Source organism: Silene latifolia, chromosome 7 (assembly GCF_048544455.1).
Source record: "Silene latifolia isolate original U9 population chromosome 7, ASM4854445v1, whole genome shotgun sequence".
In the NCBI taxonomy this organism is placed as follows: Eukaryota; Viridiplantae; Streptophyta; class Magnoliopsida; order Caryophyllales; family Caryophyllaceae; genus Silene; species Silene latifolia.
The window spans coordinates 127,792,024-127,815,705 of NC_133532.1; the positions used below are offsets into that span (position 1 = coordinate 127,792,024).

Below are 23,682 nucleotides of genomic sequence, written 5' to 3' on the forward strand. Positions count from 1 at the left end.
ACCCTTCTTGCCTTTTCCCTTCAAAACAATATCTCCCTCACTTGTCTCATATCTACCCCTTTGACATTTCTTACACTTGTCAAGCAAAGCATCATCTCCCCAAAAAAGCATACATCCTTCAGGACATGCATCAATCTTTTGATGCGGAAGCTCAAGGCCTTTAACTACTTTTTTGGTATTATAGAAACTTCGGGTCATGACGTTATTGTCGGGGATAGCGTCCTCAAGCAAAGACGCAATAGCATCAACGGCATTAAATGGCATATTAAACTCACATTTTAAGGTTACTATCCTAGAGGCGGCTTGTAACAATGTCATTCTACTCCCTTCATATAAAGGTTTTTCTGAAGCCTTTAACATTTCAAAAAAGGATTTTGCTTGTGGGTTTGGTTCTTGTTCAATGATAGGCTCGTGTTTGTCATTATTAAAAGTATTAAACTCCAAAGCATCGACTACCATATTTCTATATGGGTTATCATTTTGTTCGGTTTGAGGTTGCTCGGTAATTGGAGAATATGGTTCTCCATGACAAATCCAATTATAATAATTTGGAGAAAATCCATTTGTATAAAGATGTTCTTCTACTTGAATGTAATGAAAATATTTCAAGTTTTTACATTTACTACAAGGACACCTAAGTTTATTTTCTACCAAATCATATCCATCTTGTTGTTTAGCAAACTCAATAAACTCAAGAACCCCTTTACAAATCTACCAAAGGACGTTTCCTCTTATCTACCCTATCTTCGTACATCCATTTGCGTTCCGATCTCTTCATTTTAATCTAAAAAATATTTCAAACAACAATTTTTAACAATATAACTCATACAACATTACACTTCTTAGTTTTTAACAAGACTAGCAATTTACTAAAGTAATATCATACTAACATTATATATACTAATTTAACACCTTCAACAAACATAATTAAATACAAAATTATACTAACATTATACTAATTTGGTAAATTCACCAATACTAACTGTTCCGGGTATAATTCCAGAGCAGATGTTTGTTACCACTCGTGGCTCGTAGAATGATGTCCTTGCTTGAATCCTCCTTGCGGTCTCCTGAAACGATGAACAAACTGAGGGCTCGGCTTTGACCGAGCGTACTCACTCCGACGCTCAAGTCAGTAAACTTAGAGAGAAGTTGTTGTAACTTGGCTAAGAGTGTATACTGGAGAGATAAGGAAGATATTACCAGATGAATAGTGGTTATTAGGTCAATTTGTGGATCATTTCCTCATTGAAGGTTGAGGAGTATTTATAGGCATTCACCTTTTGTCACGTAGTGGCCAAGTGGCCAAGTGGCTATCAGGTGGAAAGACCGTTGTACCCTCGGCCGGTGGACCTGTGGTAGGCTCGCCGAGGGTCTTGGATATGAGTACGCGGATATGTGCCCCATTTGTGCGGGTTGTCCGGCCGAGACCAGTGACAGCCGGTAGATGGGGCTCCATCGGCTAGACTGTCTAAGTCGTTGACTTTGCTGTGGATACCTTTGACCTTACTCAATATGTTGACCTGGTCAGCGGTGCAGAATATGCCCTATCAATTTGCCCCCAGCGTAGTCTATGCCGTGGTATGGGCTCCGATGTATGTTGAGCGTATATTCTGCGTAAGTATTTTTGCAAAAATTTTCTGCATCGGCTCCTTCTGATGCATCGGCGTGGTTCTTGTTAGGCCGTACCATATCCCCCCTCCACATGGATGCGTAAAGGGTATCCGATGTGGGAAAGAACGTGACGGCCGAGACCGGTGAGAGTGCTTAAGTTATTTTTGATTGCCCCCCGGTGCTTCTTGGCTTGGTCGATCATGTGGCCGGCGGGAGAGCAGTACCTAGGAATTTGTTGAGGGAGATGAACAGCGAAGAGATGTGAATGGGCGTGTTGAATACGCTTGGTCACTGTAGCATTGATTGACATTTAACTGTTGCAACGATTGACATTCCGTGGTTGCATGTCTGACGCGTGTCTGTTCGTTGATTGGTTGACGCTTCATGGGCTGTGCCCTGATTGGTCCTTCTTTGTGGGCTTTTTCCTATAAATAAGGCAGTTATTCCGTGATTTTGGCCACCAAATTCATTTTCTCAAATTTTTCTCCAAGATCTTCATCTCTCTAAACTTTCAAGGGTTTTCATTTCCTCTAATCTTCAGAGTTTTTGATCCGGCGAGTGCATTTCTTCAAGGTAATCAAATAAATTTTCTTTTATTTCGTTAGTAATTGTTGCGAACATGTCTTCTGTTGATGCTGGACCCAGTAAACCCGCGTCGGGGGGCCCTAGGTCTCCCTCTCCTGAAGTTGATCCTCAAATTCTTGAGGAATGGGAGGACTCTGATTCCTATGGTGATTTTGGTGATGATTTCGGTGATGAAGTGGAAAGGCCTCGTCCTAATGAAGGGAGGCAGTACGTCCTGGATCACGGCGACGCCTGTAAGGTCCGTCTCGACCGTGCTTGGACTCATAAGCTCGCCAGTTGTTCGGGCGACAAATTTTTCGAGGGACACTTTTTCTTCGGTAGGGGATACAAAATTGTTATCCCTGAGGAGGGTCAGGCCGTTTGTTGCCCTCCACCGGGCCACACCGGCGTGTATATGCGGCATTTGGAGTATGGGCTCCGGTTTCCGCTGAATGGGTACGTTATGGCCATTATTAGAGCCATGAACGTTGCCGTTGCCCAACTGCACCCGTTGGCTATGAGGACCATAATCGGCTTTGTCTGGCTCTGTCTCTTCAAGGGAGAGGCCCCAACGGTGAATTTATTCCGCCGGCTTCATTGTCTCAAACCATTCTCTGGCCGCGTCGGATGGCACAGTGTGCAAATGGAGCCGGGTTATGTCTCTGTTGACAAGCTTTCTTCTTGTAAGGACTGGCAAGGCCGGTGGGTGTATGTTAAGGTGCCGGATGACTATCCGCTGCCCTGCTCTTTCCAGCACCGAGTTAACTTGCGGTGTGAGACTCAGGCGGAGCACGACAGATGGGTTTCCCGGAAGAAGCTCAAAATGGATGCCAGCAGTGTCTATCTCAAGGAGGATGAGAGGCTGGCAATGAGGCTCTTTGAGGTGGACAAGAGTGGGGTGCCGAAAAGATGGATTCCCCCGACGCAGATCATCCTTCAGGATGAGCCACTCTGCCATGTCGGCCTTATACCGGCCCTAGCACGGGGTGAGTGGGGTCGGTGTGAGGCCCATCGCCGCTCTTAATGCTCTTGTTCCTCGAATTTCGATTCGTTTTCCTTATTTTAACTCTTGCTTTGTTTCTTTCGCAGACCACTTTGGAACGGACTTGTCTGAGGATATTCTTCGGAGAATGGGGCTGCACAAAGATGGAACCGTTGCTAACTTGCATCCCAAGGCTCTAGCCCATGACCGTAGGGCGTCGCCGAGTGATCTTATGGAGCAGCGGCTGAAGGGCTTGAGCGTGGAGGAGGCTCAGGCGAAGGTTGTCAGTGGCGTGGTGCGTCGGACGCGGAGAACAAAGTCTTCGGCGGCGAGGGCGTCGACGCCGGGTCCAACTCCCACCCCCCACCTAAAAAGGAGACGGTGGAGGTTGTTGATATTCCTTCTGAGGGGGACTCCGATGCGGAGGAATCTCCCCTTATCCGAAAGAGGAAGGAGACAGCCTCTACCGTTGGCAAGGAAGTGCCTCCTCCGGCCAAGAAGGCCAAGCATGGTACCTACCTATCCTGTGGCTCAAATTTAGCCAGGCTTTCTGATATGTCGATACGTGTTGATACTGATGTTTTTATTAAATTTTTGTAGACCAACCGCAGTCGGCTTTTGTTCTCGTTGGGCAGCAGGTGGAGGGGTCCTCTACGCAGGTTGGTGATCAAGGCGCCACCGTCAACCCTTCATCCCAGAATGCTTCCTCTTCCCAGCCGCAGGCTGGTGGTCAAATTGTTACCACCGCCCCTTCATCCCAGAAGGCTTCCGTCTCCCAGCTTATAGAGGAAGGCACGAAGCTAATTAGGGAGCTGGCAAGGTGGAATGTGGTTACCGGTGCTCGTCTTATGGAGCAGGAGAAGGCCGTGGCTCGAGCTGTTTATGAGCGTAATGCCACTAAGCAGGTGGCCGTGTCGGCCAAGCTGGATCTCCTCAAAGAGCGGAAGCTTAGGGGAGATGCTGAGCAGGCACTCTTGGCTGAGAGAAAGCTCAGGGAGGACGCGAAAAGGAGGTCCTTGCCGAGAGAGCCAAGGCCGAGGCCGCGGCACCCTAAGTCGCGAAGTTTCTTTGGAGAAGTGTAAAGTTGTTCGGGGGCGTGCCGACCTCTATCTCCAAAGAGAGGAATGAATCCAAGGGCCTGTTTAAGGCCCGGGCGGAGGTGATTCGGGGCAAAGAGGCCATCATCAAGCGAAGGAGGAGGACATTGAGATGCTCCAAACCGTCATGCTCCCCAATCTGCGCTGAATTAGGGACTTGGCCGAAGGAGCTGCTAGGGAAGTGATCGGGGAGCTTTTCCCTCTTGATGGTTCCTTTCCGTGGGGCAAATATGACGAGCTGCTTGATGATAAGCTCGAGGCTAAGGAGAAAGCCGTGGCGGAGAGGGCCAAGGAGGCTGTGAGAGCGAAGATGGAGAAGGAGGCGGCCGCGGAGAAAGCTGCTCTTGCTGAGAAGGCTAAGGCGGCCAAGGAGGAAGCTGAGAGAATGAGGGCGGCTGACGACGCCGAGGCCAAGGCTGAGGCTGCTAGGAAAGCTGCTGGGTTGCCTATTGAAGAAGATGCGGCTACCGCTACTGATGGTAAGCAGCATTAGACATAGGTTGCTTGATGAGAACAAGTTCACAGCAGATCTGCTTCAGCTCCTCACACACCATCATGTGCTGCTTGATGAGAACAAGTTCACAGCAGATCTGCTTCAGCTCCTCACACACCATCATGTGCTGCTTGATGAGAACAAGTTTACAGCAGATCTGTTTCAGCTGCTTGGGGGCCGATCATTAATCCCTTCCTCCCCGCCATCTTTTGGCGCTTTAAATGATATTTGTAATTGTAGCTTTTCTTTCCTTGTATTTTGTATAACTTTGGTAGGTTGTGTTTTGGCTTATCCCAATGGGGACGGCCGTCATCTCCATTCTTTTCGCCTGTAAACTGTTATTATTAATAAGAGTTCGTTTCCTTTGCCTTCGGCGTGGCCGAGGTCTTCTCTTGTTTTTGTCTGAGTTCCCCTTTTACGTTATTTAATTGAGCGTCTCTTTTTGTTTCCGCTTCGGTTTGGCCGAGGCAGTTTAGAGTGTGTATCTCAACTGTTTTTAACGCTTTTAAGGCATTTTGATTTGTTTATCAACCGTCTTTGGCCGCGATCGTCGCAAGATCGCTTTCGATGGGGAGCGCCGCTCTTGTCGGTACGACAAGATGAGTCGGCGTCCGGATAGCGTGTTACGCGGCGTCTACCACTTTAAGTGATCGCTGAAGCGTCTACTATTTGGGGTGAGCGCACAGCGCTACATTTCTTCATGGAGACCACCGCTCTTGTCTATGACGGTGTGAGTGGCGTCGGATAGCGTGTTACGCGGCGTCTACCACTTTAAGTGACTGCCGAAGCGTCTACTATTTGGGGTGACTGCCACAGCGCTACATTTCTTCATGGAGACCATCGCTCTTGTCCAATTGACAGTGTGAGACGGCGTCGGCCTCTTTCTTCATAACGACTGCCGCTCTTGTCGAATCGACAAAGATGAGACGGCGTCGGCCTCTTTCTTCATAACGATCGCCGCTCTTGTCGAATCGACAGATGAGACGGCGTCGGCCTCTTTCTTCATAACGATCGCCGCTCTTGTCGAATCGACAAAAGTATGAGACGACGTCGGCCTCTTTCTTCATAACGACGCCGCTCTTGTCGAATCGACGGTATGAGACGGCGTCGGCCTCTTTCTTCATAACGATCGCCGCTCTTGTCGAATCGACGGTATGAGACGGCGTCGGCCTCTTTTTCTTCATAACGACTGCCGCTCTTGTCGAATCGACAGTATGAGACGGCGTCGGCCTCTTTCTAGTGATTATGGGAAAAAGAACGTTTTGTTGGGAGACTTGGTCGATTTTTACATTAGATATATAGAAAAATATGCGTCGGGGTGTCCACAGCCATTTTGGACACCTCCGCCGCTACACAAGGTCAATTAGTTCCCTAATGCTTTTTCGGTGGCGCTCCTTCCTGTCGTCACCGTCGGTCGCGTCCATGAGGTCGCCCTCCTGCTGTAAGGATGAGCTTTTCCCCCTCTCGGATTGCTTTGCCACTTTGAGGGATTGCATGTTGCATCCTCTGGCAGATACCTGAACGTTGACCGCCTCGTCCTTCTCGTCCTTGGAGACGAGTTTATGCGCTTCCCCCCGGTCCGAGATATACATCAGTGTCAGGGCCCGGATGGACATTACTGCGTCGGCCTCACTCAGAGTGACTCGGCCTATGAGGACGTTGTAGGCGGATGAGCCGTCAATGACGACGAACTCAGCTAGGACATTCTTAGCCGCACTCCGCTCGCCGAGCATCACTGGCAATTTGATTGAGCCCAGGGGTACCAGGCCAGCCCCGGAGAAGCTGTACAGTGGATTGGTACAGGGGCTCAAGTCCTTCACTTTCAGGCCGAGGCTAAGGAAGCACTCCCTGAACATGATGTTTGTGTAGGCGCCTGTGTCAATCAGGCACCTCTTCACCAGGTGGTTGGATATGTCCAAGTTGACTACGAGTGGGTCGCTGTGAGGGGCGATGACTCCCTCGTAGTCCCTCCTCCCAATAGTCATATCGGGAATGTCGGGGGCGGTCGCCGTGTTGGGCACAAAGTTGATGGCCCGATACATGCTCGTTTAGGTGCCGTTTGTGCCCATGAGTGACCCGCCGTTCGTTTCCCCGATGACCACATTGATCACTCCTATCCGTTGAAAAACGGATTTCTTGTCGAGCCGCCGTGGCGTCGTCTTCGGCCTTTGGCCACATACTTGTCGAGGCTTCCCTTCCGGATTAGCTCTTCGATGGCATTCTTGGATGCCAGTTAGTTGTCGATGAGGTGGCCGGTGCTACCGTGGTACTCGCAGTACTGGCTTGAGTCACCGTCTCCTTTTGGCTTGGGAGGCCGTTCCCACTTCTGGCCCTCGCTTCTGCTCAGGGCGAAGACCTCGGCGGCCGATGCGACCAGAGGGGTTTTGTCATGGTAATGCCTTTGGTAAAACATCCCCGAACTCCCCCCGGCGCCCGTCGAGTCCTGTTTCTTGGCGGATCTATCAGACCGTGACCTGTTATTGTCACGGCGCATCTCATCGGACCGTGACCTGTTATTGTCGCGGAGTTTCTCATCCGGGTTGATATCCCGGCGGCTTTTCCTCTCTGAGGGCTCGGCCTCGCTGGGGCCTACCCAGGTCTTGTGGTAATCTTCCACCTTGATGGCCTGGTCGGCCATCTTTCTAGCGGCGTTTAGGCCCAGGCCCCCGTGCTTGATGAGCTCGTCTTTTAAATTTCCCTTCGGGAGGCCCTTCATTAGTGCGAAAGCCGCCAGTTCGGGGTTGATCTCCCGAATCTGCTGAACCTTGCCGTCGAACCTCTTCACATAGCTTCGTAGGGACTCGGCCTCCTCCTGTTTGATAGTTAGGAGGTCCGACGTCTCCACGGCCGTTCTTTTGTTGCAGGAGTATTGGTCTACGAAGGCGTCCCTTAGGTCGGCGAAGCAGTATATCGAGCCGTCGGGAACCCCCTTGTACCAGTCGAGCCATCCCGTGCGAGTTGTCGGGAAGACTCGGCACGGACTTCATCGGTCGTTCCCATACCGACATGTAAGACTCGAAAGCCTCGGCGTGGTCGGTTGGGTCGCTATCTCCTTTGACGTCAACGCGCGCCTTGACTTGGCGGCACGGCGGTGTCAGGACATAATCACTGAGGGGCTGTTTAACCACGTGTCGAATGACACGCGGCGACCGACTCCTCGCATTCCTAGTCCGGCTTCTCTCCTCGTAGCGGGAAGGACTCCTTCTCCGACTCGGGCTTCTTCTCCGACTCTCCTGAGTCGGGCTTCTCCGATTTCCTCCGGGGTGTGCCTCGTTGGTCTTTTGCGACGCGCTGTCCTCTCATGGGTGCGAGAAGGGCTTAGGTCCACCACATCCACCTTGGGCTCTTCAGGCGTCTTGATAAGGTCCGCTTCTCCCGGTGCTCGTTCAAGTTTCTTGGAGTCACGTTCCGGCCCCGGTCTCCGGGACGGCTTCCGCCGCTCGTGCGTGCGTGCTGTGTGAGTGGTGTACTCCCATTAGGTCCAGGAGTGTCTTCAGTTTTGCTACGTCAACTACCTGTCCCATGATGGTGACTGGTTGTGGCGGCGGTGTGTCCAGATTATCGGCATTCAATTCCGGTTGGACTACTCCGCCGGTGGAGGGTTGCACTACTCCAGAATTGTGAAAAGTATCATCTTGGTGTGGTTCGGTTTCGTCACTCACGAATACCTCTTGTTGTTTCGACATCTTCTTAGCTCTTGGGGTGGGTTTTTTTTTGTGTTTTTGTTTTTGTTGTTTGGGAATGAATGTGACTAGCTTCTAGTATCTTTCCCCACAGACGGCGCCAATTGTTCCGGGTATAATTCCAGAGCAGATGTTTGTTACCACTCGTGGCTCGTAGAATGATGTCCTTGCTTGAATCCTCCTTGCGGTCTCCTGAAACGATGAACAAACTGAGGGCTCGGCTTTGACCGAGCGTACTCACTCCGACGCTCAAGTCAGTAAACTTAGAGAGAAGTTGTTGTAACTTGGCTAAGAGTGTATACTGGAGAGATAAGGAAGATATTACCAGATGAATAGTGGTTATTAGGTCAATTTGTGGATCCTTTCCTCATTGAAGGTTGAGGAGTATTTATAGGCATTCACCTTTTGTCACGTAGTGGCCAAGTGGCCAAGTGGCTATCAGGTGGAAAGACCGTTGTACCCTCGGCCGGTGGACCTGTGGTAGGCTCGCCGAGGGTCTTGGATATGAGTACGCGGATATGTGCCCTGGCGGGTTGTCCGGCCGAGACCAGGGGTGACAGCCGATGGGGCTCCATCGGCTAGACTGTCTAAGTCGTTGACTTTGCTGTGGATACCTTTGACCTTGCTCAATATGTTGACCTGGTCAGCGGTGCAGAATATGCCCCATCACTAACATTAGACTAACTTTTGTCAATTAAGTATACTAACATCATCAAAATCACTAATACATTGTCAATTACAACCCTAATTCAAATAATATTACCAAATTCACAAAAATCCCCAATTCCTATTCACCCTAATTATCAATTTATACAAACCCTAACTAATTAATATCATAACAACATCCAAATAACTAACTATAAGAACAAATTCAACAAACAAATCAAAAACTAACTACAATTAACATATACTAACAACACTAATACTAACTAAACTATAATTAATTTATACTAACCAAACTAAAACTACCTTAAAATTAACATACTAAGAACACTAATATACTAAATAAACTAATTAAAATGACAAATTAAACAAAACAAAACTAAAATTAATCTAAGAAATTGAAATTATAAACAAAAATACATACCTTCAAATGAAATAAGTGTGTCGGTGGTGGGGTCTTAGTGGTCGCCGGGGTGAACTCGGGGTGGTGGGGTGGCGTTGAAGGGGGTGGTGGCGTTGAGGGCAGAGGCGGTGGATGTTGGTGCAGCGGCGTCGGGTCTTGCGGCTTCTTCTTTTTTTTTTTTTTTTTTTTATGATTTGGTAAAGTAAGAGAGAGAGGAAGGAAAGCTGGGTATAAACTGATTTGGGAGGGCGACGGAAACTGGCGACGGATGCTACTGTGGTCGCCAAATTAGCGACGCCAATCGGTCGCTATTCTTAATTATGCAGTCGCCAATGCAGTCGCCAAATTGGCGACGCAACTCAGTCGCCCGCTTTTTTTTTCAGACGCCAAATACGCGACCAGTCTTTTCCGTCGCCTACTTTGGTAGCCCGAGAACGAAATTCTTGTAGTGCCATGGCATGCCGGCAGGCCTGGTTGACTCCATGCCGAGGGGACTGGATGTGAGTACACGGATATGTCTCTCGGCCGGATAGTTGTCGAGCCGAGACCCAAGTGACAGGCCGACAGGCTGCGTCGGTTAGGCTGTTAATATGTGGACTTGCTGTCTTTTAGCTTTGACCTTGCTCAATATGTTGACTCGGTCAGCGGGTGCAGAATATGCCCCATCAATTACACTAATTATGGTAAATATGAGTTTCAACTCTAATTTATCATGAAATATTCTCAACAATATTTCCCTAATTAGATTATTATCAAAAATCCGGTATTAGTATATTAAAGTGGCACCTAGTAAATCACATAAAGTCAAACAGAAACAGCATATGATTTTGGAGGGAAAATTAAGTTAAGAATCACATTTAGTAAATTATTTACTCGTTTATTTTATAATTCGTCGGTTATACAAAGTACTTTGTACAAAAATAATGCAATTCATGCATGGTGTATCGCACGCATTAGCATGCATGAAGAAATAAAAGATTTACGAGGATGTTGACATAAAGTAATCAAACATAATTGTCGACAATTTACATCAAATAATAAAGACTCCCACTGAATTCCTTATTATCATGATCCACAAAAAATGGCAAAAAAGTTAGAATCTCATCGAGTGTAAGAAATTGAGTGGAAGCTCTAATTGATCACGAGCATAAACATGTCACATACTCACATGTGTAATATATACACACATTCTAAAGGTAATTATTATAAACAAATTAAATCATAGGCTTTTTAGTAACATTGTTTACGAAAAAAAATATATAAAATGTTCGCACTTTTTCATACTCCAGAGTAAAAACCATCTCAATCAAATGATTACGTTAAATAATGAGGTTAAACAGTAGAGTGATATTCTAAAACTCGACTTAAATTGAAAACATTCGTGCCGTCTTGTTAAAGATGACAATTTCCATTTTGCTGATATAACAGATCCAAATATTACATACTTTCTCCATTCAATTCCACTCTACCACTTTATTTTTTCACGTTTGTCAACGCGTGTTTTACGCCGTAAATATCGTTAGTTACGTATTTGCAAAAATTATAAAAGTTAGATATTTTTAATGTACTCGTAAAGACGAATCAAACAAGATTTCAGTTGAATATATTTTCACTTATGTATTGAGAGAAAATTACAATTGAAGGTTTATTTGTGAATAGTGTGCAAAAACTAATATGGTAGTGTGGAGTTGAATGGAGGAAGTATCAATTAATGATAATACAAATATTTTATTGTTACTAATTAAGACAACTTTATCATATGATATACCATCTTATATAGTAAGAATTTACATAAAATATCAAGGTCACCGAAAATGTTACCCAAGTCAAATATCCTACTAAGTAAAAGTGTCACTTGTAAAAGTGCCAAGAGTAGCAAAGATTTAAATTAAAAGTGGGCATGGTAGTAAGTTTATGTCACTATCTAGCATGGACTTTTTCCTTTTTGAGTTTTGTCTAAGAACTTAAATTTCCAACAATTTGATCCGTGCGTAAATTGCAGGCTATTTGACCACAATAACATCGACTTTGTTCTACTCTATCACAAATTTGGACCATAAGATGACTTGCCAAGCATTTAAAAGTTAAAACATACAAATTTTTATTTGTGACGGCACTATTTCGTCACAAATTTATAATCTCTTACAAAAATCAAATGGGAGAGCAAGTGGGAGAGAAGCTATGAGACGTCACAAGCTTGTGACGATTACAAGTAGGATGGTCTGTTAAAACATTAAAATGAACACTCACAAGGAAGCAAATCAGATAGTTGTGATCCTGGAAGCATGTAGCTGGCGAAAGCTTGTATCCGAAACCAAATCCAACAAAACATAAACATTTGATGGATCGGAATTGGTTTAACCCGATCCTATACGACCAAAACTCGAGATGGTCGTGACTTGATAACAAATTTAGTTTAATAATAATAACCCAAATAAAATCAAAAACATTTTTTGTTAATTGTTACGACCTAATACATATATACAGAGTACTCGGAATGTATCTATGGTTTTAAATTTTAATATGGAACTATGATCCAAATTTGAGATATAAGATGAGAAATATTATCTTTATAACTTAATCTAAATCTGAACTGAACCCAACTTTATCCATCCCGATAATGACCCAACATTACCTGAACTCGGATATTACACACGCAATCCGATTCAAATATGACATTGCTCGATTTAACACAATACATAACCGACCCGAGCCACATACAAATTTAGATTAGATTTGTTGTACTAGAAACCTACAATTGAGTTGTTTAGTCCAAGTGTCCAACCCTACTAGCAATCTCACTTACACAGTTACACTGACACAGTCTAGTCAAGACTCCCTCTATAATTGCTCCATAAATTCTCCTGATTTTGATGCGCTTTTCTTCAATTTTTTCACCGACAAATTTAATCCAATATTAAAAACCCAATTACCCCACATTATTAAACTAACAAAACAATACTCTCCATTAACAAATACGGAGTAACAACCTCAAATTAAAGCAACCTAAATCAACTATACTCCTAGTATCTCCGATTAATTTATTAATTAGCGTCTTAAGTTTGAGACGGATATATCCGTCTTAAATAAGAATTTGTTTACGAGAATATACATCCCCCACCTGCTGTGTTTTTTACACACTCTAGTCTCTGCTGCTTTCCTACCCATCTCCTCTTCATTTACTCACACCAAAGCTTCGAATCTCACACCCTCTTTTTTCATCCATTATTATCATCACTTTTTGTTCATGTCTCTTTCTTCATAATTCTCTATATGTAACAATTTCTCAAAATACCCTTTAATTTTTTGTAGTTTCTGTGTTTTATCAAAGCTCAACAATGGCAATGAAGAATCATATGGTCTTTCTTCATTCTTCATTTTTTCATTTTTTCCCTTCTTTTTTCTTTTTCTTTTTAGTTGTTGTTTCTTTGATCCCATTTTCTCTTGTTCAAGCTAACACTGATGCAAATGATGGTAATTTTCTTATTTTTCTTTCTTTTTTCTGTTTTAATATGATGTTTTATTTGTTTATAGTCTTGTTATAGGCTAAAGTTTCAATCTTTATGTTTGTTTTGTTAATAATGAAATAATGTCGGCAAAATAAATGGTCAAAGTGTAATTTTAGTCTTTAATTAATGAAAAATACTTTCTCCGTCTCAATCATTTGTTCACGTTTTTTTATCCCTTGTAACGGGTATTTTAATCAAAGGTAAATAAATGATTAAGACGGGGGAGTAATGTTGTTAGAGAAGGTTGGCTAATTCATGTTAAAGCTCCCATTTTTCTTGCATTTCCAGTTTTACTGAGGTTTAGTTTGGTTTAAGAAGGAAAGGGAGTATTTTGTTGAAGATAAAGTTTCAATCTTTCTGGCATTCTCAGATCATTTAATGGAGTGTGCTGTAAAGTAAAATTAATGTGGGTAGAAGGTGTGCAATTGTGCATGATTGATTTAATGGTGTGTGTGCTGTAAAGTAAAATTAGAGTTCTTGAATCATTGGGTGAAGTTTTTATGTTAAAAGTAGTCGCTTTGAGGTCAAGGGTAAGGCTGTGTACATCTGACCTCCCTACACCGCAATTTGCTGAGGCGTTGGGGTAATGTTGCTGGTGTTTGTTGTTAAAGTAGTCTTTTGGGTGTTTTTGTTAATGGTCCATGTTTAGTTGAGAAAGGTGGAAAATGAGAGGAAAATGAAGATGTGATCAGGGGAAAAGGGATTACTTTGAAGGAGAGGAAGTATCTGACATTCTTTTTACTAAGTGGGACCATAATTTCTGGGAGGTTAGCAATTTTGTTTGGTGTTCTAGGGTTTGAGTTTCTGTAATTATGCTGATAATGTGACCAAAAGAGAAGGAAGATAACTCCTGGGGACCTTGTTTTAGTACATGCTTCATTTTGGAAGCACATTGCTGGGGACCCTTTTATGTTTTAAGGATGCCTGCTGTATTCTGCTCTAAATTGTTTTTGTAGTTTCTTTAAAACGTAATGTTCGTATCAGATGTTACTTGGATTTGGGTATCTAAGAAAAAAACATGTTCACGTGTCCGTGGCCTTGTCCATATGTCGAGTTGCTACTTGTGCTTGTTCATAGATAATGGCAGACTTGAAAACAGAACTGTGGATATTTATTTAGTAGGGGTGTTGTATATTTTGCAGCACAATCTCTTCAAGTTCTGTATGGTGCACTTAATAATCCCCCTCAGCTGACGGGGTGGAAATCTAGTGGCGGTGATCCATGTGGAGAGTCTTGGATGGGAGTTAAGTGTGACGGTTCTGCTGTCGTTTCCTTGTAAGTTTTAGTTCAAGGAGCTTCTTTTTCTGTACTTCTTTTGATAAAGTATTTTGTTAGGCCTTAAAGCCAAGGAAACTGTAACCAAAATTACAACACTAACATCCCTTCACCCTTTAGTACGGAGTATGGAGTACTATTTTTACATACCTTTCTTTGTTCAGTTTCTTTCTGTTTTTTCGCCTTGACAGGGAAATTTCTGGATTAGGGCTTAACGGGTCCATGGGATATCTGCTTTCAAACCTTATGTCGCTGAAGACGTTGTGAGAAGCTTTTACTGCCACATTGCGTTGCTTTTGAATTGCAGAAAGCGCTTTTGTTTATTTTATAGTTTAGTTGACGAGTCTTGACTTTCAATTCTGTCAACAGGGATTTGAGTAATAACAAAATTCATGACACCATACCGTTTCAAATGCCGCCCAATCTAACAACACTGTAAGGTTTAGTTGTCCAAAGTGGTTTGATGCCTCAGAGAGAGGATTTGTTGTTTTCACTTCATTGCGTAATGCCGTAATGCATTCTATATTTTCTTGTGGTTGCAGAAATCTTGCACGGAATAATCTTAGTGGCAACCTACCTTACTCGATTTCAAACATGGTTTCACTTACTTATTTGTAAGTTGTTGTTTAGCTTCTTTTATGTACCTGTTCAACCGGTCATATTGTGATTCTCTTACAAATGCGCATCCTATTTTACTTGCAGAAATGTGAGTGGTAATTCTCTCACACAGCAAATTGCAGATGTATTTTCTAATCATACTGCCCTCGGGACCATGTAAGTCAACTTATTGACACTTTCCTGTAAATTTGTGGCAAGACTGTTTAGAGGAATGCTGTATCTGTTGCCATTTCTATTACTCCTTCCATTGACTTGAATTCAGTCAATTCACCTACATTTGCTTTTGGATCAGAGTTCAGAAAAATGAAAATAATTCGATAGAGGCCCGCACCCACGCAGTCACATGAGAGTATTTTTGTGGGTTTTTGTCACCGAAAACAGAAATGCAGTGAATTGATATTAATGTCCAAAAAGGAAAATACAGCAAATATAAATGAATAGAGGATGTGGTATTTAAAAATTTTGGGTTCCGAAAACATTACCTGTGGCTGTCATGTCATGCAGAGATCTCTCGTACAACAATTTTTCCGGAGATCTTCCCAGTTCCTTAAGCTCCTTGTCCAACCTTTCGACACTGTGAGTGATTATGAGTGCTGATCATTATTAGCCATTTACATTATGAAGACATCTTTTGACCGATAATCTCATAGTTCCTTTATATATTGCAGACAGGTTCAAAACAATCAGCTAACTGGTACACTCACCCCCCTCGTTAACCTGCCTTTAGATAATCTGTAAGTGCGTAATTGCTTTGCTTTGTGACTTGTGCATGAGATACTTCTGTCAGTTAGTGCTTAACTGGATGTTGACCTTGGTATACAGAAATGTTGCAAATAACCAATTTAGCGGTTGGATACCTCAGGAACTCCTGACCCTCCCAAATTTTGTGTAAGCAATAGCTCTTGCTCTATTTTGATATTTGCCAACAGTTTTCCACATTTTTAGGACTTTTAGGTGTATTTGTATATGGACCAATTAGCATGTTTTCCTTCCCCTTTTCTTTCCCCGTTTTACCTTGTCTTATCTGTACTTTACATGTCATTGGCGATTTTAATGGCGGTTCATGGTAGCCAACCCCAAATCATTTTGGGGTTAAGGATCTCTTCTTGGTACTTGGGAAAATTTTCTTATTTATTTTCTCTTCTTTTAACAGTTACAATGGTAATTCATTTGATAATGGCCCGGCTCCACCACCACCACCCTTTATTCCTCCTCCTCCCGGAACACCTGCCAAGCGGAATCATAGTAGATCAGCAGGTTCTGCTCACTCACCCCAAGGCTCTGAGAAGGAAACATCACATGGAAAGAAAAATTCAAAATCTGTTGGAACTCTTCTTGGGGTAGTGCTTAGTGTTGCATTCTTGCTTGTATTTGGACTGCTCGCTCTTTTGTTCTGCAAACGCAAATGGAAAACTAAGCCTAGTAATGGCCGGATGTCTGCCGGAAGTGTCTCAAATGGTCGCGAAAAAGGTAAAATGACTGTGTAATGTCTAATTTCTTCATTAGTTCTCTAACAATCTACTCTCACCCTCCTTCCCTCCCTCATGGCCTCATATACTGGCCTTAAGTGACTTCAGTGGTCAAAATTGATGGCAACACATTTTCTGAGCACATACAAATGATAGAATAGTCAGAATTTTCTTTTAATAATTAATATGACAATACTTAAGATCTTACGATAAATCAAACTTGATACTAGTAAAAATTTAACCTCAGTTGACCAGCACATATACATTATATGATCGGTGCTATACTTCAGAGAGTTTATCGGCTTGTGCTTTCTATTTCTGATTTTGCAGTTAACACTGAGGTACAAGAACAAAGAGTGGTAGGCATGCCTACAATTGTTGATGTAAAGACCCCTCCTCCTGAAAATGTACCGGTTGACAAGGTTTATGGGAAAAATGGGTCTTTGAAACGACTGAAGTCCCCTATCACTGCTACTTCTTATACAGTTGCTTCGCTTCAGACTGCAACAAACAGCTTTAGTCAAGAAAACATTGTGGGTGAAGGTTCACTTGGCCGGGTTTATAAAGCGGAGTTTTCCAATGGCAAGGTAAGTCAACGCAGTTTCTTTTTTCTATCCTGCCACTATAATGTGGATTCTATGATCCTAAATATTACTTGATTCGTTATTGATGTGGCATAGATGGTGTGCTGCTGGTACAGGTTTTAGCTATTAAAAAGATTGATAATTCAGCACTATCATTGCAAGAGGAGGATAATTTCCTTGAAGCTGTGTCAAACATGTCACGCCTTAGGCACCCAAACATTGTGTCATTAGCCGGATACTGTACAGAGCACGGACAGCGTCTTTTGGTGTACGAGTACATCGGAAATGGCAGTCTGCATGATATACTACATTACACTGAAGACGGAAGCAAGAAATTGTCATGGAACTCTCGAGTTCGAGTAGCACTTGGAACAGCCCGAGCACTGGAGTAAGAAATTACGAGTTTAGCTTTTTCCATCTTAAACCTAATTTTACTAGTGATTTTCGTCTGAAGTCCTAGTTTGTTTTCAGGTACTTGCATGAAGTCTGCTTGCCATCAGTTGTACATCGGAATTTCAAATCGGCTAATATTTTACTTGATGAAGAATTCAACCCTCACCTCTCAGATTGTGGACTGGCCGCTTTGACGCCAAATACTGAGCGACAGGTAAAATAGCTACTGTTCATTTGGATTCACTACATTTTCTTTCCTGGGCCGTTCAAACAAAGTCAAAATGTTTCCATTGTTGGTTAAAACAAAGACGTCATCTTAAAAGTTTGAGGCTTCCAGTGTCAACTCATTCGCTTATTCTTTTAGCTCTGATGAATTAATATTGCCAATGATTTGAATGGACCTGTCTATATCATGCTTCAGCGAGACAGATGATGTGTCAGGGTATCATCTTTTCTGAATAGGGCTAACTAGATCTGATAAAACCGCACGACCGAAAAGAATAACCCAAAGCATACCAGAATTCTAAATGAGCCAATTCAGGATAACACGGTCCCATTGACACGTATGCCAGGTCTAGTGTTGACCATTTGAACATGACAAGTTGCATAAAATTCATTTGAATATTTTAAACATTGTAGGGTAGATGTAAATTTCCGGTACAATGTGACAGGTCATGTAATTTTTCGGCTGGTATATGTTACATACAGGTGTCTACTCAAATGGTAGGTTCATTTGGGTACAGTGCTCCAGAGTTTGCTTTGTCAGGGATTTACACCACGAAAAGTGACGTCTACAGCTTTGGGGTGGTGATGTTGGAGCTTTTGAGTGGGCGTAAGCCTTTAGATAGGTATGACCTCCTTCCATTTTAGCTTATTGCCATATGATTATTGGTTGGTATCGTGGTAAGCGGTTTATTCTTTCCTGAATCCTGACAAGTGTTTATTCTTTCAGTTCAAGACCAAGGTCCGAACAATCTCTTGTTAGATGGGCTACACCCCAACTACACGATATAGATGCTCTATCTAAAATGGTTGATCCTACTCTAAATGGAATGTATCCTGCTAAGTCGTTGTCTCGATTTGCTGACGTCATTGCCCTCTGTGTTCAGGTAATTACTTTAACATCCATTTTTGACACACAGGCTCTATAGTATCAGAATCAGGAGATAAGAAATCTCAACTAGAAAAAGAAAGCATGATTTTGGATGTCTGAGACTTTTACCTGCTTGCATCACGTCATAATCAAAAGCGGAAAAGAAGTCGTTCTGTTATCGTGGATTGACGTACTGGTTATATTACGTATTCAAAGACATCTACCGAGTTTTTGCAGTTTCTAACATTGACCTGCCAATCCTTGTTCTTTTGTCATGCTATTTTCATAACATTAATCTGATCTTAAGTCTTCCACTTATCTTAATAGCCGGAGCCAGAATTCAGACCACCAATGTCGGAAGTAGTTCAAGCACTAGTCCGGTTAGTACAAAGGGCGGGTGGTTCAAAAAGGAGATCCAGTGATGATTCCGGGTTTGGGTACAAGACTCCAGATCATGACACAATTGACATCTCCATTTAAGTGTAATGAATTAACTTTAATGAGCCCAAATTTTGTGTGAAGTCCCATATTCACTACCAAGGTGGACGTTCGGCTTCTGTTGATATTGCTTGGGGGAAGAGGTTGAGCTGGAGAGTTGAACACGATCAAAGTCGAAGAATTCTGTAATTAATTTCGATAAACTTGTAACAAAAATGTGCAGCATACATGTTTTATTTTCTTTGCAGTGTAATGAAAACGTTTCTTCAAATATACAACTTCAGAGATTCAGTATTTCAGGATCGACATTGAACGAGAATAATCCGTAGCAAAACTTCAAATGTGCAGTATAAAAGATAACTGTAACAATTTCAGTACCCTTCTATCAAATATCTTTGTGCTTCTTCGGCATAAATCTTGTTACCAAAAACTCAAATACGACCATTGTGTATCATGTACAACTGTTATGTCATATTGAGCGCCTCATTTTGTGATAGCAATAATCGATGAAGTGTTTTCTGTAAATGGGGTTGCGAAACAATTCCTATCCTCTGTGTAGAGTTTAGATATTTGGTTGAAAATCGCTTTTTCTCTGTTCTTTTCGTAAAAATATTATCTTCTGGTAGTGTGGTCGTCTATGATACAGTATTTGGTAACACCGTGGTTTCTCTTTTGTGTTTGGATGTGGTAAAAGTTTATGTTTATTTGGATTCAGATACGATTGAGCTCCAACATTGGCAACAAATTCATTTTACTTCTGTAGTTACATCAATGTTTTTTTTTTTCCTGCAGATTACAATGCTTCAAAAATGTTCCATTGGAAGTTAAATTCCTTACGAAATTGAAGTAGGCCTGACTGACAAGGGCATCCTCGCAATGTGATCCAAACTTCCTGTTAGAACAATCTCTCCAAAGCTGAAATCTTTCATTGGTCGACTAACATTCAGCGTGATTTTCAGATCTTGAGTCCCATTTGGAGCAATGGTGAACCATGCTGGTTTAACTTCAACTGATACGCCTTTTGGTGGAAGCACAGCGCATATGTATGTCTCTTTCTTGCTTCCTACGTTGATTACATTCCGCTGAACTACTTGAGATCCAACGAGAGACGATATTGTCACTGATGGTAGGTTCAAGTCTGCTGGATGCCTTAGTGGATGGTCACAGGACCCACCTGTTGCGGCTTCAACTTTTTCTCGGTCAACATTAGGCAGAGAGCACAGGAATGCAACATATTCTCCTTCAACTGGTATAAATACTAGACCGGGATCTAGCGCTCTTGCTGCATTTACCAGACCAGCGCCTATATCAAAGGGAGTGGAAGGATCGGAACTGCCAAGATCATATCTTTCAGCTGGTATAATTTCTCCATTACTGTTGTACTTTGTGGCGGTAGTAGAAATTGCCGATGCAATCATAGACGGTGTCCATGATGGGTTGTATTGCTTGATCATTGCAGCTATTCCTGCAATATGAGGCACTGCCATACTAGTCCCAGACATCAAAGCGAAATTATTTCCTGTCATTAGTAAACCACCACATACTGAGTCGAAAAGGAGAGGATTAAAAAATGGTATCAAAGCGAAATAATGATGGAAATAATTAACCTGTTTAAACTTGCCTTCAAATATAGGCTCCAAGACACTGAGAGGGCTCCAAGCGGCCCAGATCTGTTGTCCGGGAGCTGCGAAATCAGGCTTGAGAATATCTGCAAGATTTCTGTGGCTGTCAATGATATCAGGGCCTCTGGAAGAGAATCTGCTTACTGCAGGTAACTGTCTGTCAAAAGAAGCCACTCTTCCTTCACCAATCGAGGCTTTTCCGGCATATCTTATTACACATCCTTGTTCAGTTCTCCGAGTTTGATTTTCGTAATATTGAGATATGATCTATCAAAAGAAAACATCATTTCCCTGTCCGTTTTAATGTAACAGAAGTCACAGCGTAAATTACTACTACCTTTGCATCAATAATTTTGGGAATGAGAATCCCGGGCACCAGAAAAGGGACTGGTTCCGCGATGAAATCACCATATACTGGATTTGCAACAAGGATGAACCCCATAAATCCCAAGGCTTTTGCAGTGTCGATGATGGAAGTAATTGAGGAAGTCTGGTTGTAAAATCCAGTTGAGAAATTACAGATCACGACACTGCCTGTCACTACAACTGGATCAAGTGCTTCAGGGTATTGACATTCCTCTGTGTATGCCGGAGTTCTCGGGAATGAACCATTAACCCGAACAGCATCTTTGGCAAGCACCAACTTATATTTCAGTAACCCATTCCCAAAGGTTGGCCCTGCATACACCGAGTTTTCAAATAAGACCGACCATTAATTTAAGATCATGTTCCGGGTTATTTTGTTTGGGACTTGCCTGACATCCCGATTCCTCCAATCTTCTGACCATCACCAAGAAAGAGAGTCGCTGAATAACTCCTGTCAGTGCTACAAGCCGCGACACCAACAGCCCATGGGCTGAATGACACCACGCTACTCGGTCCTGGTCCTTTATTTCCTGCTGCTTGAACCACAAAAATTCCTGCCCTCCTTGCTAGTAACGTGAATATCTCGAAAACATCAAGGAATGTGATTGTGTCTTCTGGTGGTTCATCTGGCTCTAGCGACAAGGTCAGGACGTCCACTCCATCTTTCACTGCCTGATATCGGTGCAATCAAATTTCGGCTTTAATTCAGTTGCAGCGAGCAAATGTACTCGTATTAAACGTCGTCTTATATGGTTAGAATGCTTACTTGATCAATTGCAGCGAGCAAATCTGTGAGAGTTCCGACTGTTGGATATATTGCCTTATAAACAGCAATTCTGCTTGCAAATTCATATTTTTAGCAAGAGAAATTGATCATATATATATATATATATATATATATATATATATATATATATATATATGAGATAGTTTGGGCACAAAAGTCAAATACATGGTACGAGTTTCGGCCTTACCGGGCACGTGGAGCCATTCCACTGGCTTTGCCATAGAAGAAACCATCTACCACCACCGGTACTCCCATATTTCCAGCAGCAGTTGATGCTACATGACTAAAGCACAAAAACATACAAATTACTCAAAACATGCAAGTTTGGTACGTAACTTTAAAGATTTCGTCTTATTATGATCAGCTGGTTTCTCTTATGATGGGTCACCAATGATAACGTAAGAAATGTGACCATTTTTTGATAAAAAAAAAAAGTAACCATACATAAATAAAATCTTATTTATCATATAAAGGTTACATTCTATTGTAAAATGATTACCTGCCGTGACCAACAGCGTCGAAGGGAGATAAAAAGTCAACAGAAGCATTAAGAGTGGCAATAGCCTGAGCTCCAGCAGCAAAGAACCTAGCTGAAACTATCTTCCCATTACAGGAACTCGCCGGAAAGCGAGGTCCCGTCTCACATGCTCCACAAAACCGGCGCGTACTCGAAGAAGATACATTATTATTATTATTATTATTATTATTATTACTAGGGTTATTTGTTACAAGATCAATATTAGCAAAACTTGGATGAAAAGGGTCGATGCCGGAGTCGATAAACCCTATAACCATTCCTTCACCAGCATGAGTATTACTTCCTTGTTCTTGTTTCCATACATTTTGAGGCAATTTTAAGAAGTCTGGTGTGTATGTTGTCATCAGTTTTGTTCCCCTGTCTCTTTGGACTAACTTCACTCTTGGGTGTCTTCTTAACTTTTCTGCCTATTTATTTCATAAGCAAAAAAAAAATGATTATCGAATGATTAGAAAATAATTACTCCGTATATTATATGCAAACTCATTTTTACGATAATTAATTTTTGTAATTACTCCGTATATTATATGCAAACTCATTTTTACGATAATTAATTTTTGTAATTAATTTCTTTTTAACGTGTATATGATTTTCTTATATATATATATATAAAAATACTCATTTATTAATAACATAACAAGTAACTAATAAAAGGGCCGTTTTACACTGTACAACGATCTTATTTTTTAATTTGTGCTCCAGTTTTTATAAAAATTAATTTAGAAAAAGGTACACATTTTGTTCAAATTTTTCCAAAACTCACATCTTTATATCATCTTTTCCAAGCTTTATTATACGTTTCCACCAATCTAATACAAAAAGTCCCCTTTTGGCACAATTAAGTCGTTTTTTTAAACTAGAAGCACCTTTTTTTTTTATATATATGAAAATTTCTAATATAAAGAAAAATTTAAATTAATTTCGATATACTTTCTCCATTGACGCTTACACTTTTTTAAAGTTATCTCAAAAATATAGGAAATGGGACTAATTGAGGGAAGAAAATTAATTTATATCTTCCACACAACGTGAATTTTCCGAAAATAATTTTATGTTTGCGAAAAGGGGATTATTACTTGAGAGGGAGTGGTGTGGATGGTGAAGCCGTTAGCAAGGTGGGTGAAACTATGGATCTTGGTGTAGCTACCTCCGTCAAGAGTGTCCTTCAATAGTTGGCTGTGAAACGACTCCAACACTTTTGCATGGATATCGTACGCGTTGCTACGTTCCATGCACAAATATTTACGTCCATTGTTACAAATTAGTACTCGGAACATAAAAATAAAATAACAAAATGAGGAAATTAAATGTACGCAACTTTACCCTTTTTTGTTTAGAAAATTAGAATTCGTTGCAAGATGGATTCTCGGTCCTTGAGAATAAGGTGGACGAGAACGAAAAGCGAGGGAGTCGCCGTGAATAAGAACAATGTATAGAGATCTGTCTTGATTATTAGCTAGACATGGCCAAAAGAGACATGGTATGAATAGC

The 23,682-nt window shown here is 42.2% G+C and overlaps 2 protein-coding genes across 2 annotated transcripts; one reads left to right on the forward strand and one right to left on the reverse strand.

Annotated features, from left to right (window-relative positions):
- Positions 1–12,661: 12,661 nt before the first annotated feature.
- Positions 12,662–19,170, forward strand: LOC141593100 (protein STRUBBELIG-RECEPTOR FAMILY 8-like). The gene is made up of 16 exons (XM_074414052.1): positions 12,662–12,973; positions 14,151–14,283; positions 14,475–14,546; positions 14,653–14,718; positions 14,826–14,897; positions 14,986–15,057; positions 15,406–15,477; positions 15,570–15,635; positions 15,724–15,789; positions 16,055–16,371; positions 16,701–16,957; positions 17,071–17,342; positions 17,426–17,561; positions 18,056–18,195; positions 18,300–18,456; positions 18,768–19,170. The coding sequence occupies exons 1-16, from the start codon at positions 12,838–12,840 to the stop codon at positions 18,918–18,920; spliced, it is 2,187 nt and encodes a 728-aa protein (XP_074270153.1). The 5' UTR covers positions 12,662–12,837; the 3' UTR covers positions 18,921–19,170.
- A 541-nt stretch (positions 19,171–19,711) lies between these two features.
- LOC141590804 (subtilisin-like protease SBT2.4) lies at positions 19,712–23,423 on the reverse strand. Its single transcript, XM_074411362.1, has 8 exons — positions 23,268–23,423; positions 22,153–22,598; positions 21,841–21,936; positions 21,633–21,702; positions 21,256–21,538; positions 20,838–21,178; positions 20,500–20,767; positions 19,712–20,397 (listed from the first exon to the last, which is right to left on the reverse strand). Exons 1-8 carry the CDS (start codon positions 23,421–23,423, stop codon positions 19,712–19,714), a joined length of 2,346 nt encoding a protein of 781 aa, XP_074267463.1.
- Between the last annotated feature and the right edge of the window lie 259 nt (positions 23,424–23,682).

Coding starts and splice junctions, on each gene's coding strand:
- LOC141593100 (XM_074414052.1), top strand. CDS start 12,838: ATGGCAATGAAGAATCATATGGTCTTTCTTCATTCTTCATTTTTTCAT. Junction 14,719..14,825: donor CCGCCCAATCTAACAACACT/GTAAGGTTTAGT, acceptor TTGTGGTTGCAG/AAATCTTGCACGGAATAATC. Junction 17,343..17,425: donor GGAACAGCCCGAGCACTGGA/GTAAGAAATTAC, acceptor GTTTGTTTTCAG/GTACTTGCATGAAGTCTGCT.
- LOC141590804 (XM_074411362.1), bottom strand. CDS start 23,423: ATGGAACGTAGCAACGCGTACGATATCCATGCAAAAGTGTTGGAGTCG. Junction 22,599..23,267: donor TCCACACCACTCCCTCTCAA/GTAATAATCCCC, acceptor TGAAATAAATAG/GCAGAAAAGTTAAGAAGACA. Junction 20,768..20,837: donor CCAAAATTATTGATGCAAAG/GTAGTAGTAATT, acceptor TTCTTTTGATAG/ATCATATCTCAATATTACGA.